The 16,253-nt window shown below is 43.5% G+C and overlaps 1 protein-coding gene across 1 annotated transcript in view; it reads left to right on the plus strand.

The window, feature by feature from the left end:
- Positions 1 to 3,696: 3,696 nt before the first annotated feature.
- Positions 3,697 to 16,253, plus strand: part of LOC120019242 (XK-related protein 5-like) — a 51,434-nt gene continuing 38,877 nt past the window's right edge. Inside the window, exon 1 of the mRNA XM_038962561.1 lies at positions 3,697 to 3,944. Within this exon, the coding sequence (XP_038818489.1) occupies positions 3,697 to 3,944 (248 nt within the window). The remainder of the gene's footprint in view (positions 3,945 to 16,253) is intronic.

Below are 16,253 nucleotides of genomic sequence, written 5' to 3' on the forward strand. Positions count from 1 at the left end.
CCAAGAGAATTCTCCTCCGTCATTGCCAAGGCCGTTTACATCCCACCTCAAGCCGAAACCTCGACGACCCTCAAAGAACTTCACTGGACTTTACGCAAACCACATATCCTGAGGCTGCATTTATTGTAGATGGGGATTTTAACAAAGCAAATCTGAGGACTAGGCTGCCGAAGTTCTATCAACATATCGAGTGTACTACTCGCGCTGTTAAGACTCTCAACCATTGCTATTCAAACTTACAGAATGCTTACAAGGCCCTCCCCAGCCCTCTTTTTGGGCAAATCTGACCACGACTCCATCTTGCTCCTCCCGTCCTAGAGGCAAAAACTCAAACATGTAGTACCCATGCTTCGAACTATTCAACGCTAGTCTGACCAATTGGAATCCACGCTTCAGGATTGTTTTGATCACGTGGGCTGGGATATGTTCTGGGTAGCTTGCAAAAATAATCTGGACATATACACTGATACGGTAACTGAGTGTATAGTAGATGTAGTACCCACTGTGGCTATTTAAATCTACCCTAACCAGAAACCGTGGATAGATGGTAGCATTCGTGCAAAACTGAAAGTGCGAACCACCACATTTAACCATGGCAAGGTGACTGGTAATATGGCAGAAAATATAAACAGTTATTCACTTGAGGATAACAGTGCCACCGACGCAGCCCGCTACCGAGGACTGTGGGCTCTACTTCTCCGTGGCTGACGTGAGTAAAACATTTAAATGTGTTAACCCTCGCAAGGCTGCCGGCCCAGACGGCATCCCTAGCCGTGTCCTCAAAGCATGCGCAGACCAGCTGGCTGGTGTGTTACGGGCATATTCAATCTCTCCCTATCCCAGTCTGCTGTCCCTACATGCTTCAAGATGGCCACCATTGTTCCTGTTCCCAAGAAGGCAAAGGTAATTGAACTTAATGACTATTGCCCTGTAGCACTCACCTCTGTCATCATGAAGTGCTTTGAGAGACTAGTCAAATAGCATATCACCTCTACCTTACCTGCCACACTAGACACACTCCAATTTGCTTACCGCCCCAATAGATCCACAGACGATGCAATCGCCATCCCTCTGCACGCTGCCCTATCCCCATCTGGAAAAGAGGAATACCAATGTAAGAATGCTGTTTATTGAATATAGCTCAGTATTGAACACCATAGTACCCTCCAAGCTCATCATTAAGCTCGAGGCCCTGGGTCTGAACCCCGCCCTGTGCAACTGGGTCCAGGACTTCCTGACGGCCGCCCCCAGGTGGTGAAGGTAGGAAACATCACCTCCACTCCGCTGATCCTCAACACTGGGGCCCCACAAGGGTGCGTGCTCAGCCCCCTCCTGTACTCCATGTTCACCCATGACTGCGTGGCCAAGCATGCCTCCAACTCAATCATCAAGTTTGCAGACGACACAACAGTAGTAGGCTTGATTACATATGATGACGAGACAGCCTACAGGGAGGTGAGGGCTCGGGAAGTGTGGTGCCTGGAAAACAACCTCTCACTCAACGGTAACAAAACAAAGGAGATGATCGTGAACTTCAGGAAACCGCAGAGGGTAAGGAGGATTTTTTTTTTTGATTTTTTTTTGAGGATCTCAGGACCCATGCCAAATCTTTTTAGTTTCCTGAGGGGGAATAGGCTTTGTCGTGCCCTCTTCATGGTGTTTCGACCATTCTAATTTGTTGTTGATGTGGACACCAAGGAATTTGAAGCTCTCAACCTGCTCCACTACAGCCCCGTCGATGAGAATGGGGACGTGCTCTGTGCTCCTTTTCCTGTAGTCCACAATCATCTCCTTAGTCTTGGTTACGTTGAGGGATAGGTTGTTATTCTGGCACCACCCGGCCAGGCCTCTGACCTCCTCCCTATAGGCTGTCTTGCCGTTGTCGGTGACCAGGCCTACCACTGTTGTGTCGTCTGCAAACTTAATGATGGTGTTGGACTCGTGCCTGGCCATGCAGTCGTGGGTGAACAGGGAGTACAGGAGGGGACTGAGCACACACCCCTGAGGGGCCCCCATGTTGAGGATCAGCGTGGCAGACGTGTTGTTACCTACCCTTACCACCTGGGTACGGCCCTTCAGGAAGTCCAGGATCCAGTTGCAGAGGGAGGTGTTTAGTCCCAGGTTCCTTAGCTTAGTGATGAGCTTTGAGGGTACTAAGGTGTTGAACGCTGAGCTGTAGTCAATGAATAGCATTCTCACATAGGTGTTCCTTTTGTCCAGGTGGGAAAGGGCAGTGTGCAGTGCAATAGAGATTGCATCATCTGTGGATCTGTTTGGGCGGTATGCAAATTGGAGTGGGTCTAGGGTTTCTGGGATAATGGTGTTGATGTGAGCCATGACCAGCCTTTCAAAGCACTTCATGGCTACCGACATGAGTGCTACGGGCGGTAGTCATTTAGGCAGGTTATCTTCGCATTCTTGGGCTCAGGGACTATGGTGGTTTGCTTGAAACATGTAGGTATTACATACTCGGTCAGGGAGAGGTTGAAAATGTCAGTGAAGGCACTTGCCAGTTCCTCTCAACCTCTTGAATAGCTTCCTTTAGACGTACTTCAAACTCCTCTTCCATCTCCTTAGGCACATCTGTATTTTCCTTTCCATTTGTTGGAGTTTCTCCAGCTTTCCTTCTCCTCCTTCATCATCTCTAGCTCTTCCTCCAACTCCATTCTTCTGTTGGTCTCTTCCTGGATCATGGGCCTGAATCTCTCCACCACCTGTGTCCATCTTTCTTTCTCTGTCTTAATCCTACTGTTGCACCTCTCAAAGAGGCTTCGCTCGGCCTCCTGAGCTCTCACAGCCTGTTCTCCTTCCTCCTCCACCCGGCAGAGCTCATCTTTAAGGCGCTGATTCTCTGTCTTTTTTCCTCACACCTCTTCTCAATTTCTTTATGATGTTGGACATTTCCCTGGTGCTCTTTACTCTATTTCATCTATCCTCTCATTGATATGTGAGTCCGGGGGGACAGAATGGCGCCATAGAGAGAACACTGTTTCAGTGAGCTCCCGTGGCATTCGTAAATTTATATTTTTACATTAATATCCTAGCTTGAAAAAGTGGTAGAATTGGCTAAATAAGTTATCCTACAATGAATCTTGACGGCTATTTCTCAAAATCTCTGACAACATGCCCAACAGAACTACTAAGAACTCGACCAAAACCACCATCCCTGTAGATATGCAGGAGGAGCTAGCTAACGTTAGCGAAGCTAACACCATTGCGGATCCAGGCACAATGGACCTGGTGATTCAAAGGATGATGGATAACATTACTAAAGTTATCGATGTTAAGATAAGAACGATTTTGAAAGCAATAGCAGGCCATTCAGCTGAACTACAGAGGGTTGTCAAACGTGTTGATGAGGCGGAAGGAAGAATTGCTACTGTGGAAACTTCAACTACACTAAGATAAAAGCACTTGAGAAACAGGTGCGCGAAATGGCGGAGCACATTGACGACTTGGATAATCGAGGACGCAGATGCAATATCCGTGTTGTGGGACTCCCGGAAAATTCTGAAGGGACAAGTTCAGTAAAACATTTTGAGGAATGGATCCCTGGCTACCTACAAATGGACACTAAGGCTGGTCGTGTGAAGCTGGACAGAGCCCATCGCTCTCTAGCACCGATACCTGGTCCCAACCAGCGCCCACGGCCAGAGGTTATAAAGTTCCACAACTTCACCGACAAGCAGCGCATTAATGGATGCGGCTAGAAACTTTGGTTCTGACGGTAGTCAACGTAAAGGTCCAAAGGTCTCATTCTTCAATGATTATTCCACAGTGGTTGTAAGAAGACGCAAAGCGTTTGATGAGGTGAAGGCTCGACTCAAGAGAATGAAGATGGACTACGCACTGCTGTACCCGGCCACATTGAAGATTATGGTCAACGGATCGCCTAAAAAACTCTACACACCTGAAGAGGCTGCTGCGTTTATTGACTCTCTCGGGTAAATAACTTTATGCTGCACCCCCGCAGCATTGGATAACTTTTTAAAATTTGAATCTGATCATGAAGCAGTGGTGGGAGTTCTCACGTGCTCCTGTTCATAAATATTCGTATCTCATTTTTCTTGCTAAAGTAACTGCCACCATAGCTCAGCCTGAGATATGTGTGAATCTATATTGGTGCCCAGGCTTGGTTTTAGGTGGGAGAGCCTCAATCTTCTTCTATTGATTTTCATTTCCATATATACAGTATAAAGGATGAGGCTATTGAGTGGCAATGCGGACTTAAGAGTCTACATTTGAAAGTTGAAATCCCCTGCATGTTAGCTAGTGGGAAAACCCCCTTTTGGATCTTTACATGTTTAATTTTTGGGTTTAGTATAGTTCGAGTTCAGGGTTCATATCGTTTGTTTATGCTCTGTGAGATAGAAGAGAGTTCAACAAATGGAAAAGGTACCATCCCATTGTTACAGTAGGATTCAGTCTGGATATTGAATGGTCAAAGTGCAATGGCAGGTAACAGACTGCGTGTATGTACATGGAACATTAGAGGGAGCCATAACCCCATTAAAAGGAAGAAGGTACTGTCTTTTTTGAAAAAATTAAATATTGATATTGCCCTGTTGCAAGAAACTCATTTGGATGATAAGAAGCATCTGAAATTGCAACAAGGGGGGTTTGGTCAAGTGTTTTTCTCATCATTTACATCCAGAAGTAGAGGTGTAGCAATTCTTGTGAAAAAGAACCTACCACTTAAGGTGTTGAATTGTGTGAAAGATAAATGTGGTTGCTTTGATATAATTAATGGTACTTTACAAGGGCAGAACATTTCCATAATGAATATTTACTTCCCCCCCTGCCCACCCCCCTGATTTCCTCACTAACGTATTTCTAGACTTTTCAGAATTATACTCAGACACTGCAGTGGTTGGAGGAGATTTTAATTGTTTGTTGAACCCCCTTATTGATAAGTTTCCCAGTGGTATAGCTTCACTCTCTCCCCAAGCTAAGTCACTTAAAGCTATTTGTGATGATCTGGGGTATGTTGATGTCTGGCGAACCTTTCATCCCTCCAACAGGGATGTCAGACTAGAATAGATTACTTTTTTATGCCCAGGATGTCTTTGCAGTCTGTTTTATCCGCTAGGATATGAAACATAGTCATATCTGATCATGCGGAGGTGATCCTGGACATAAAACTCAACGGGGCATCCAATCTGTCAAGACATTGGAGGTTGAATACAAGCATTCTTAAAGACCTTACATTCACATCATATTTTATTACAGAGTTTAAAGCATTTTTCTCTATTAACTCTCAATCAACAGATAACTCCTCGCTCCTTTGGGAAACCTATAAAGCGTACGCCAAGGGTCTGATTATGTCATACACAGCCACTAAGAGGCGGAAAAAGCGTGAATAGCAAAAAATGTTAGAGGGTGAATTAGGAACTAAAGAGAAGGACTACATTAAAACTCCCACTCCTGCCCTGTTAAAGGAAATATCAGTCCTTAGATCAATGTTGGACTCTCTCCTAACACAGGACGCTGAAAAGAAAATGAGATTTGTCAGGCAAAAGCTATATGATCATGGCGATAAGCCAGGAAAGTACTTGGCGTACCTAGCTAAAAAGAGAGCTGACTCACAGTCAACTGCTACTATTACTGATTCTGATGGCTATCATTTAAATGAAAATAAATTGATAAAATGACTAATTTAAGAAATTTTCTGCAAATCTTTATGCCTCAGAGCTGACAAATGACACACCCAAATTAATGGAGAACTTATTTTCTAAGATTGAGCTCCCTACTATCTCCGAAGAACAGAGGTCTCTCCTTAATGCCCCTATTACAGAGGAAGAGATAATGTTCGCAATTAAGAATCTGCAAAATGGTAAGGCCCCGGGACCAGACAGGTTTTGTAGTGAGTTCTATAAAGAGTTCCATGGCCTGATCCTTGAGCCATTGCGTGATATGTTTAACCACTCATTTTCAAATGACCAGCTTCCTCAAACGCTGAGAGAAGCCAACATATCACTTATCCTCAAAAAGGGAAAATGTCCAGAGTCCTGTTCCTCGTACAGACCCATTTCCCTTCTGAATAAGGATAGAAAATTGCTTTCTAAAATTCTAGCCACAAGATTAGAGGACTCACTGCCACTAATTGTGAAAGGAGACCAAACTGGCTTCATTAAGGGCCGTAAGTAATGCAACAATGTCAGGCGGCTTCTTAATGTAATTCAAGCCTACCAACGATGTGCTATGGATGGTCTTGTGCTCTCCCTAGATGCTGAGAAAGCATTTGATCGTGTGGAGTGGTCTTACCTATTCTTTGCTCTAAATAGATTTGGTCTAGGGGACGAATTTATAAAATGGGTGAAAGTTTTATATGATGATCCTCAGGCTGCTGTCCTCACTAATGGGCTAAGGTCAAATAACTTCTCTATACACAGAGGAACCAGACAGGGCTGTCCTTTGTCCCCTCTCCTATTTGCACTTGCTATGGAACCACTGGCTGAGGCAATCAGGGTAACGCCTGCTATACAGGGGCTGCTCATTGATGATATTCACCATAAAATAAGCTTGTATGCTGATGATGTCCTGATATTCATCTCTAGTCCCGAGACTTCAATTACATCTCTTATTAATATTATTGAATTATTCAGCGAATTCTCAGGCTACAAGATTAACTTAACTAAATCAGAGGCTATGCCACTTGGTAACCTTCACTCTGTACCTAACACTTCTCCCCCCTTCCCTTTTAAATGGTCTCCCTCAGGTTTTACGCATCTGGGTATATTTGTAACTCCTAAATTCCAGCAAATGTACAAAGCCAATTTTGTTCCCTTGTTTGATACAATAAGACAACATCTGGAGCGCTGGAACTCTCTTCCGATTTCATGGTTGGGTAGAATATCCCTCTTGAAAATGAACATTTTACCTAGACTACTTTAACCAATCCAAATTATCCCAGTATTACTCTCCAATAAGGTAATAAAGGATGTAAATGGATGGCTAAGTTCCTTTATATGGAGTAAATGCAAGCCAAGACTTAAGATGGCAATATTGCAGCTGCCAAGTTCTATGGGCGGCTTGGACCTGCCCAATATCAGGTTCTATCAGTGGTGTGCCCACCTATGTTATATTTCTGACTGGATCACAAACGATGACTCCTCTATTTGGTTAGACATTGAGACTTCTCTTTCAAAATACCCCTTACAGGATCTTTTCTTTTTCAGAAGTTTCAAGTCTGTAGAAGATCACTGCAATAACGTTTTTTGGGAAGGTGCAAACTAACCTCTGCTCTTACTCCAATTCTTAACAACCCAGATTTTGGTCCAGGATTGCTGGATGCTGGCTTTAACTTTTGGCTTAATAAGGGCATACGCCAGACTAAATGACTTACTTGCTGATAAGATTTTATTGTCATTTGAGCAAATGGTCGAGAAATATCGACTCCCAAGGCAGGACTTTTTCCGCTTCCTACAAGTAAGACATTATATTTTGAAGAGCACCACCTTAATTGGCAACCCTGATGTCTGTCATTGAAAGAATGATTTTTTCCCCACAAAGGAAAATGTCTGTAAGTCTGTTTTATGATGCTTTAAGGTCATTTTCTGCTGTAGACACACAGAGGGTGAAACAAGTGTGGGAGAAGTAATTGTCTGTTACTATTGACGAAGAGATGTGGGAGGACATTTGGAAATATGCAAAATTAATGTCTATATGTAATCGTACTAGAGCAATCCAATTAAGAATAATATACAGATTGCATATATCCCCAAATCACAGACATGCTTTTAGCCCCTCTTCCTCTTCTCCTCAGTGTCTTAAATGTAAAACTGATACAGGCACCCTAACACATTGTTTATGGTCATGTATCAAAATACTGGTCTGGTGTTCGTTCTGCAAGAAAATGAAAATATCCTAGGGGTTGATCTAGAATTGGACCCAGTTTCTTTACTGTTAGGTCTCCCTAGTAGGCATGTTACTTCTGTGGGTAAGAGGAGGCTTTACAACATCCTTACCTTCGCAGCGAGGAAAAACATCCTTTTACAATGGATTAGTGATAAGGTTCCTTCTATTAAAGATTGGCATAAGATACTATTTGAATGGGTGCCCCTGGAATATCTGACATGTACATTACATTCTAAAACAGATCAGTTCTACAAAGTATGGGAACCTTATCTAAATTACCTAGAACCTGAGGTATCAGCTATTATGCTAAAAGGATTCTCTTGGTGGTGATCTATGTATTTCAGAATTACACTACGTTCCATGTGTGGAACCTAACTTCTTGGTTTAAACTGAGCTTTTTTGTTTAATTTATTTTTGTATGCTTGTTTAAAATGTATGTATTGAGAGACGCAATGATGGGGATGGGTTGAGAGAATTGCCGAGCGGGGAGAGGAAGATGGTGTATGTATGTGTATGTATGTATGTGTGTATGTATGGGTATGTATATATGGGTATATATATGGGTACAAAATAGAGCTTTTTGGTCTAAACTCCACTCGCCGTGTTTGGAGGAAGAAGGATGAGTAAAACCCCAAGAACTCCATCCCAACTGTGAAGCATGGAGGTGGAAACATCATTCTTTGAGTGTGTTCTTTGAGTGTGTCTACATGCTTTGTAAGTAGGAAAACCTTTTTCTGCATTACATCCTGTAATTTAAATAGATTTTTATTTGGATTTCATGTAATGGACATACACAAAATAGTGAAGTGAAAAAAATTACTTGTTTAAAAAAACAACTGAAAAGTGGTGGGTACATGTGTATTCACCCCCTTTGCTATGAAGCCCCTAAATAAGATCTGGTGCAACCAATTACCATCAGAAGTCACATAATTAGTTAAATAAAGTCCACCTGTGTGCAATCTAAGTGTCACATGATCTGTCACATGATCTCGGTATACAATACACCTGATCTGAAAGGCCCCAGAGTCTACAACACCACTAAGCAAGGGGCGCCACCAAGAAAGCGGCACTATGAAGATCAAGGAGCTCTCCAAACAGGTCAGGGACAAAGTTGTGGAGAACAGATCAGGGTTTGGTTCTAAAAAATATCTGAAACTTTGAACATCCCACGGAGCACCATTAAATCCATTATTAAAAAATTGAAAGAATATGGCACCACAACAAACCTGCCAAGAGAGGGCCGCCCACCAAAACTCACAGACCAGGCAAGGAGGGCATTAATCAGAGAGGCAACAAAGAGACCAAAGATAACCTGAAGGAGCTGCAAAGCTCTACAGCGGAGATTGGAGTATCTGTCCATAGGATCACTTTAAGCCATACACTCCAAAGAGCTGGGCTTTATGGAAGAGTGGCCAGAAAATAGCCATTTCTTAAAGAAAAAAATAAGCAAACACATTTGGTGTTCACTAAAAGGCATGTGGGAGACTCCCCAAACATATGGAAGAAGGTACTCTGATCAGATGAGACTAAAATGTAGCTTTTTGGCCTTCAAGAAAAATGCTATGTCTGGCGGAAACCCAACACCTCTCATCACCCCGAGAACACCATCCCCACAGTGAAGCATGGTGGTGGCAGCATCATGCTGTGTGGATGTTTTTCATAGGCAGGGACTGGGAAACTGGTCAGAATTGAAGGAATGATGGATGGCGCTAAATACGGGGAAATTCTTGAGGGAAACCTGTTGCAGTCTTCCATAGATTTGAGACTGGGACCGAGGTTCACCTTTCAGCAGGACAATGACCCTAAGCATACTGCTAAAGCAACACTCGAGTGGGGAAACATTTAAATGTCTTGGAATGGCCTAGTCAAAGCCCAGACCTCAATCCAATTGAGAATCTGTGGTATGACTTAAAGATTGCTGTACACCAGCGGAGCCCATCCAACTTGAAGGAGCTGGAGCGGTTTTGCCTTGAAGAATGGGAAAAAATCCCAGTGGCTAGATGTGCCAAGCTTATAGAGACATACCCCATGAGACTTGCAGCTGTAATTGCTCCAAAAGGTGGCTCTACAAAGTATGGACTTTTGGGGGGGGTGAATAGTTATGCACGCTCAAGTTTTCAGTTTTTTTGTGTTATTTCTTGTTTGTTTCACAATAAAAAATATTTTGCATCTTCAAAGTGATAGGCATGTTATGTATATCAAATGATACAAACCCCCCAAAAATCTATTTTAATTCCAAGTTGTAAGGCAACAAAATAGGAAAAATGCCAAGGGGGTTGAATACTTTCGCAAGTGGAGAGAGAGGTGGAGGTGGGAGAGAAATCGATTAGAGGGAAAGAAGGAGGGGGATAGAATGGAGGGGAATAAAAATGTATAATAACTTAACAAGGCAAGTCAGTTAAGAACAAATTCTTATTTACAATGATGTCCTACTGAGGAACAGTGGGTTAAACTGCCTTGTTCAGGGGTAGAACAGATTTTTACTTTGTCAGCTCTGGGACTCGATCCAGCAACCTTTTGGTTACTGGCCCAACGCTCTAACCTAGGGTGACCAGACGTCCCCGTTTTCCGGGGACAGTCCCCGTTTTTGGTGGCCTGTGGAGCTGGAGCTGTCCCCGGAAATGTCCCCGTTTTTAACAGTGCATTAAAAACAGACTGCAAAGTGAAATAATATTTGACGTGGCAAGAAAGACCGGGCAGCAGAGCCTACCGGTTGACATGTCAATCGTGTTGTGCTTGTTTTGTCCAGAAGAGGGGGCTGCTCGCTATAGCAGCTTCATTCACTCTTCTACTAACTACTTGCTCGCGCTAGTTTTAGAGTAAACTTCCGTGGAAAACTCAGCCAGAAGCTAGCAAGTGTCAAGTTAATCCACAACATCACCACAAACGTCTTTTCAAGCCAAGTAAGTTACAATCGTTTGAGATACTAGCTAGTGATTTTATAATGTCACAATTTATTATATAGATAGATGATCTGCTCTATAAGGTTTTAAATAGGTTATGCTAGCTAATATTAGCTATGTCGACTAAGTTATCTAGCTAGGACAGCTAGCTATTGTCATGGTAGCTAGGTTAAAAAAAATCACATGTATTGGGCTATTTTGAAAATATGATTATATTAAACGAATGCACAATTAATTATGAGAATATTTATTTGTAGATTACAGTTTTAATGGTTTGGCATTATAATAAGTAGTGTGAAAATATATTTTGACATTTTCATCGATAACATTAGCATAATGGAGGAAGGAGAGGTGGAAGACTGGATAGGAAGCAGAGTGAGTCAGAGGAGGAAAGGTAAATATATGATACAGAGCCTGACAATTTATTATTCCAAACAATGTTTTTGAGATAAAATACAAAAATGAGGCAAGCAATGGGAATCTATTAACCAAAGTATTTTATCTAATAGTGTACTATTTATTATTAAAGATTGGAGGGGAAGGATAATAAAAAATGAAGGGAGTAAAAAGAGTGACGCGAGGAGAGTGTAGAAGAGTGAGGTGGAAAGGTAAAGAGAAGGAAAGGAAGGAAGACGAGCGAAGAAAAGAGGAGGAGAAAGATTGGAGCAGAAGAAAAAGTTAAGAGAGTAGGAAGAGCAGACAGAGGAGGTCCAATGGCTCTTTCCAAGAAACGGAATGAATGATATATGGACAGCAGCAATAAATAGGTTCATTGTTCCTATGCTTATTGTGAAGACAAACTTCAACCTCCCCTGCCAGGAGTTTGTGGAGAAGCTGGCCAAAGACAGAGCAATCCTTAAGAAGATACATTCTTCTGAGAAATATACAGATTAGGTTGTTATAAGTATATTATGTAGTTACCAATCACATCATCATCTTATTTCTTTATTATGTTAAGTATTTCACATATACTATTGCCTGTTTTTTCAATTTTGCTCATGTTCTCTTCTGCTCTTATTCTCACCAGAGTACCAGGACCACTGAATGGCTGTTCAGATTGGACAGTTCTGTCTTGTCTGTAGTGTTTCTGTAATATAGAATTTTCCCACTTTTTTTTATTTCATAGATAATAACATTGGATATTTTAATGATATATTGACCGCCGAACTGGAAATGTCCCCGGTTTTAATTTCAGAAATCTGGTCACCTTACTCTAACCACTAGGCAACCTGCCGCCCCGAGAGAGAGAGAGAGTCAGAGTCATGCTCAACATGAGCTCCTGATATATTTCATAATTTTTGTTGTTTTTAGAATGAGATAAACACTCCAATCGAAAAAGAATTCCAGACAAGAAGTGATGAACAACAACTCTATTCATTCAGAATATGAAAAAAAGTATCTTTGCGCCTCAAGTTAAGTTTTGAGTCTAGCTAGCTACACAACAAAGACCTAGCCAGCAGACTAACAAGCTAGCCAGAAGAAACGAGCTTGAACAAACCTAGCAAGGGGAGTTAATACAACTACATCAAACGACCAAACTGAGTGAGTAAACCAAAAAGGAGCACGGACTAACTTTAAATATATCTTCTGTTTTTTTTGTGTGAAGATTTGTCACTCTTTTTGCTGGTTTCTGAACTAAATTAGAGCTAGCTAGCTAGCAACAGCAGCAGCAGACAAACAAACTGGTTGCTATGGCAACGGGGCAGCAGAACAGAGCAGCAGCAGCAGCAGCAGCAGTAGCAGAGCCCACAGGAACCATGTCCCCACTCCCCCTCAGAGCTGAATCCATTCTCTACCCTCCAGAGCCCAAAAATGACACAACGAGGAAAGCTTTTAAACAGAAACTACTAAAGGGGAGGCCAGAAACCCTTTTCGCAGACCCCTACAAAAACGGTGATGTGAGTAATCTCATCTTCCTCACTGACCAGCCAAATGCATGGCGCTCAGCAGTCTGCTCTCACTACCCATCCATAAAGAAAGAGGGAATCTGTAATGGGTGGAAGCTGAAAATCAAAAGAGACAGACGACCCTGACAGCACCATGATAACAGTCAACCTCTACAAGACTGGGACTGTCATGGTGCAAAGTAACATTAGGCTGTTTGGAACAGACTTTCAGACCATTAAGGAGAGAGCAGAGAGAGAGAAGGACACCACCAGTGACATGCCCTCCCACAAGACAAACTCCACCAGCACCACCCTCACCCCTACTATCCCCACCCAACAAGGCACATCCAGCACCTCTCTTCCCCCCATAGTGGAGGACACGCCCCAGGAGGAGAGCGACCCCCTCAGTGCAGAGCAGGCTCAGGGCCTCCTCATCACCATGGCTGCCATGAGGGATAAGTTCACCAAACTGGAGGGGGAGGTGGTCTTGCTCAGGGAGAGCGTGAGCAAACAGCAACCACACCTTAGAGGAGCTCCTAACCAAGGTGCGCACAGTGCAGGACAGCAGCCTTGCAACACAGCTGAAAGAGGTTCAGCAAGAGAGAGCTGGCTGATCTAACAAAGGAGGTGAGAGAGCTCCAAAAAGACAGGCAGAACAGTAATAACGATCTGACCACACTAAGAGAGGAGCTGCAGGAGAGAAAGAGAACAGAGGACAGGCTGCAGGAGCAGCTAGATCACCACTCTATGACCTGCCCTCACACAGCAGAGGAGCCCACCTCAACCAGCCAGGCCTCCCCAGCCCTGCCTGCTGCACCCCTCCTCCCCAGCCCACAGAACAGCCTCCCACTGACAGCGGCACCGGCACAGACCAGCCCCAAAACCCACCAGCCCCCCCTCTGCCCCCTCCAGTCCAGAAGAAACACTGGCTGACATCGTCCTGTTGATGGACTCAAATGGGAAGTTTGTTCAGGAGAATAAACTTTTCCCTAGACACAAAACGAGAAAGGTGTGGTGCCCAACAACGCAGAGTGCCATGGAGCTGCTTGATAAGGCCCATCTTGGGTCGCCAAGCCACATAATCATACACACCGGAAGCAACGACCTGCGTGCTCAGCAGGAGAGGGTGGAGACTTCACTACGGGAAGTGATTGAGAAGGCCTCCGCAATCTTCCCCAACTCAAGAATCGTGGTGTCAACCCTTCTACAGAGGAAGGACTTCCACCCTGCCACAATCCAAAGAATAAACGCCAGCCTCTCCCGGGACTGTGCCCTGCGACCCAATGTACACCTGGCCCACCATCGCACCCTCGATCTGGACTGTCTCTATGACCATGTTCACCTGTACAGGGAGACAGTCCCCATCCTTGCCAAGACTCTCAAGAACGTCGCTTTAAACCACAGCCCGACCTCTTCACCCAGGAACAGCGGAGCAATTTCCACCCCTCCGAGATCACCGACACAACACCCCGGACCAGCACCCTAGAACCCCCAGCCACGACCACAGCACCACCAACCTCAATACCCACCACAGCCAGCGCAGCACAGACCACCCCAGCCCAGCTTCAGAGCCACCCAGACGAGGCCTCCCACCCCCCTGCCCCCCACCGCAGATCCACACCTGAAGGAGCCACAGCCCAGCAGGCAGAGCTACGCACAGGCTGTGAGAGGAGCAACTGGCCCAGCCCCCACCAACCAAATGAGTGACATTAAACAAATGCTGAGTCTGCTATGCTCACATGTGATAGGCCATTAAACACATGCTGAGTCTACTATGCTCACATGTGATAGGCCATTAAACACATGCTGAGTCTACTATGCTCACATGTGATAGGCCGAGGGTCATGGTAAGATGAGCACAAGAACTCCACCATCCTCACACTACATCCACCCAAGTGGCATGACACAAATGCTATCTTAAATGATAAACACATCACATTTGCAAAATAAGAGTTAAATGAAAAATTGAATAGTTCTTGTTGGATTGTGAGTGTTTGTCTCATTTTGAAAGTAAAGAGAAAAAAAGTTATGAAATATTTTTACATTGCATGTTGGAATTTACAATGATTTAAGTCCTCTGCTTTTGGGCTAAAGAGCAGAAACCCAGAATTCCTGAAAGAAATTGATGTTGATATTGTAGTACTACAGGAAACATGGTGCAGAGGTGATGTTTCCACTGGCTGTCCACTAGGTTGTAGGGAGATAATCATACCATCCACTAAATTAAAAGGAATCACAGGGCAGAGACTCAGGGGGAATGCTAATATGGTATAAATCTGAACTAATTAATTCAATCAAATTGATCAAAACAGGATAATTCTTTATCTGGTTAAAAATCAACAAGGAGGCTATCTTTACAGATAAAAACATCTTCCTCTGTGCCCCATACATTCCCCCCTCAGAGTCACCCTACTTCAATGAAGAGAGTTTCTCCATTCTAGAGGGGGAAATCAGTCACTCTCAGGCCCAAGGCAACGTACTGATCTGTGGAGATCTGAATGCTAGAACAGCAGAAGAACAAGACACTATTAACAGTCATGGAGATAAACACCTACCAGGAAGCAATAACCTTTCCCTCCCCACATACCCCCACAGAAACAACTATGACAAAGTGAAAAACAAAAATGGAGTACAGCTTGTGAAGCTCTGTCAAACACTGGGTCTGTACATAGTCAATGGTAGGCTGAGAGGGGACTCTTTTGGTAGGTACACCTACAGCTCATCCCTTGGCAGCAGCACTGTAGACTACTTCCTCACCTACCTAAACCCAGAGTCTCTCAGAGCCTTCACAGTCAGCCCACTAACACCTCTCTCAGACCACAGTAAAATCACAGTGTATCTGAGAAGAGCGGAACCCAGCTATGAAGCATCACGGCCCAATAAATTACATGGTACTAAACAGGCCTATAGATGGAGTGCAAACAGTACAGACATCTACCAAAAAGCAATTAGTAGCCAAAAAATACAATCTCTCCTGGACAACTTTTTAGCCTTAACATTCTCCTTCAGCAATGAAGGTGTAAATTTGGCCGTTTGGAACATAAACTTTATATTTGACAAATTGGCCTCCTTGGCTAATTTAAAGAAGCACAAGAGCAAACCAGAAATAACAGATCATGAAAAATGGTTTGATAATGATTGCAAAAAATCTAAGAAAGTCATTGAGAAATATATCTAATCAAAAACACAGAGAACCAGACAACAAAAATATAGGCCTTCAATATGGGGAAACACTGACGCAATACAAACACACCCTAAGAACAAAAAAGGAACAGCACATTAGAAATCAGCTGTATGGAATTGAGGAATCCATAGAATCAAACCACTTCTGGGAGAATTGGAATACATTCAACAAACCTCATCATGAGGAATTGGCTATTCAAAATGGGGATATGTGGAGAATTCACTTTGCAAACCTCTACAGCAATATAACAAAGAGCCCAGAACAAAAAGATGTAGAAGAAACATTACAAATCCTTGAATCAGCAATCAAAGACTATCAGAATCCTGTGGATACCCCAATTACAGAAGAAGAATTATTGGAAAAACTATGCACTCTCCAACCCAAAAAGGCCTGTGGTGCTGATGTTTTTTTAAATGAAATGAT

The sequence above is a fragment of the Salvelinus namaycush genome, chromosome 24 (assembly GCF_016432855.1).
Source record: "Salvelinus namaycush isolate Seneca chromosome 24, SaNama_1.0, whole genome shotgun sequence".
Taxonomy (NCBI): Eukaryota; Metazoa; Chordata; class Actinopteri; order Salmoniformes; family Salmonidae; genus Salvelinus; species Salvelinus namaycush.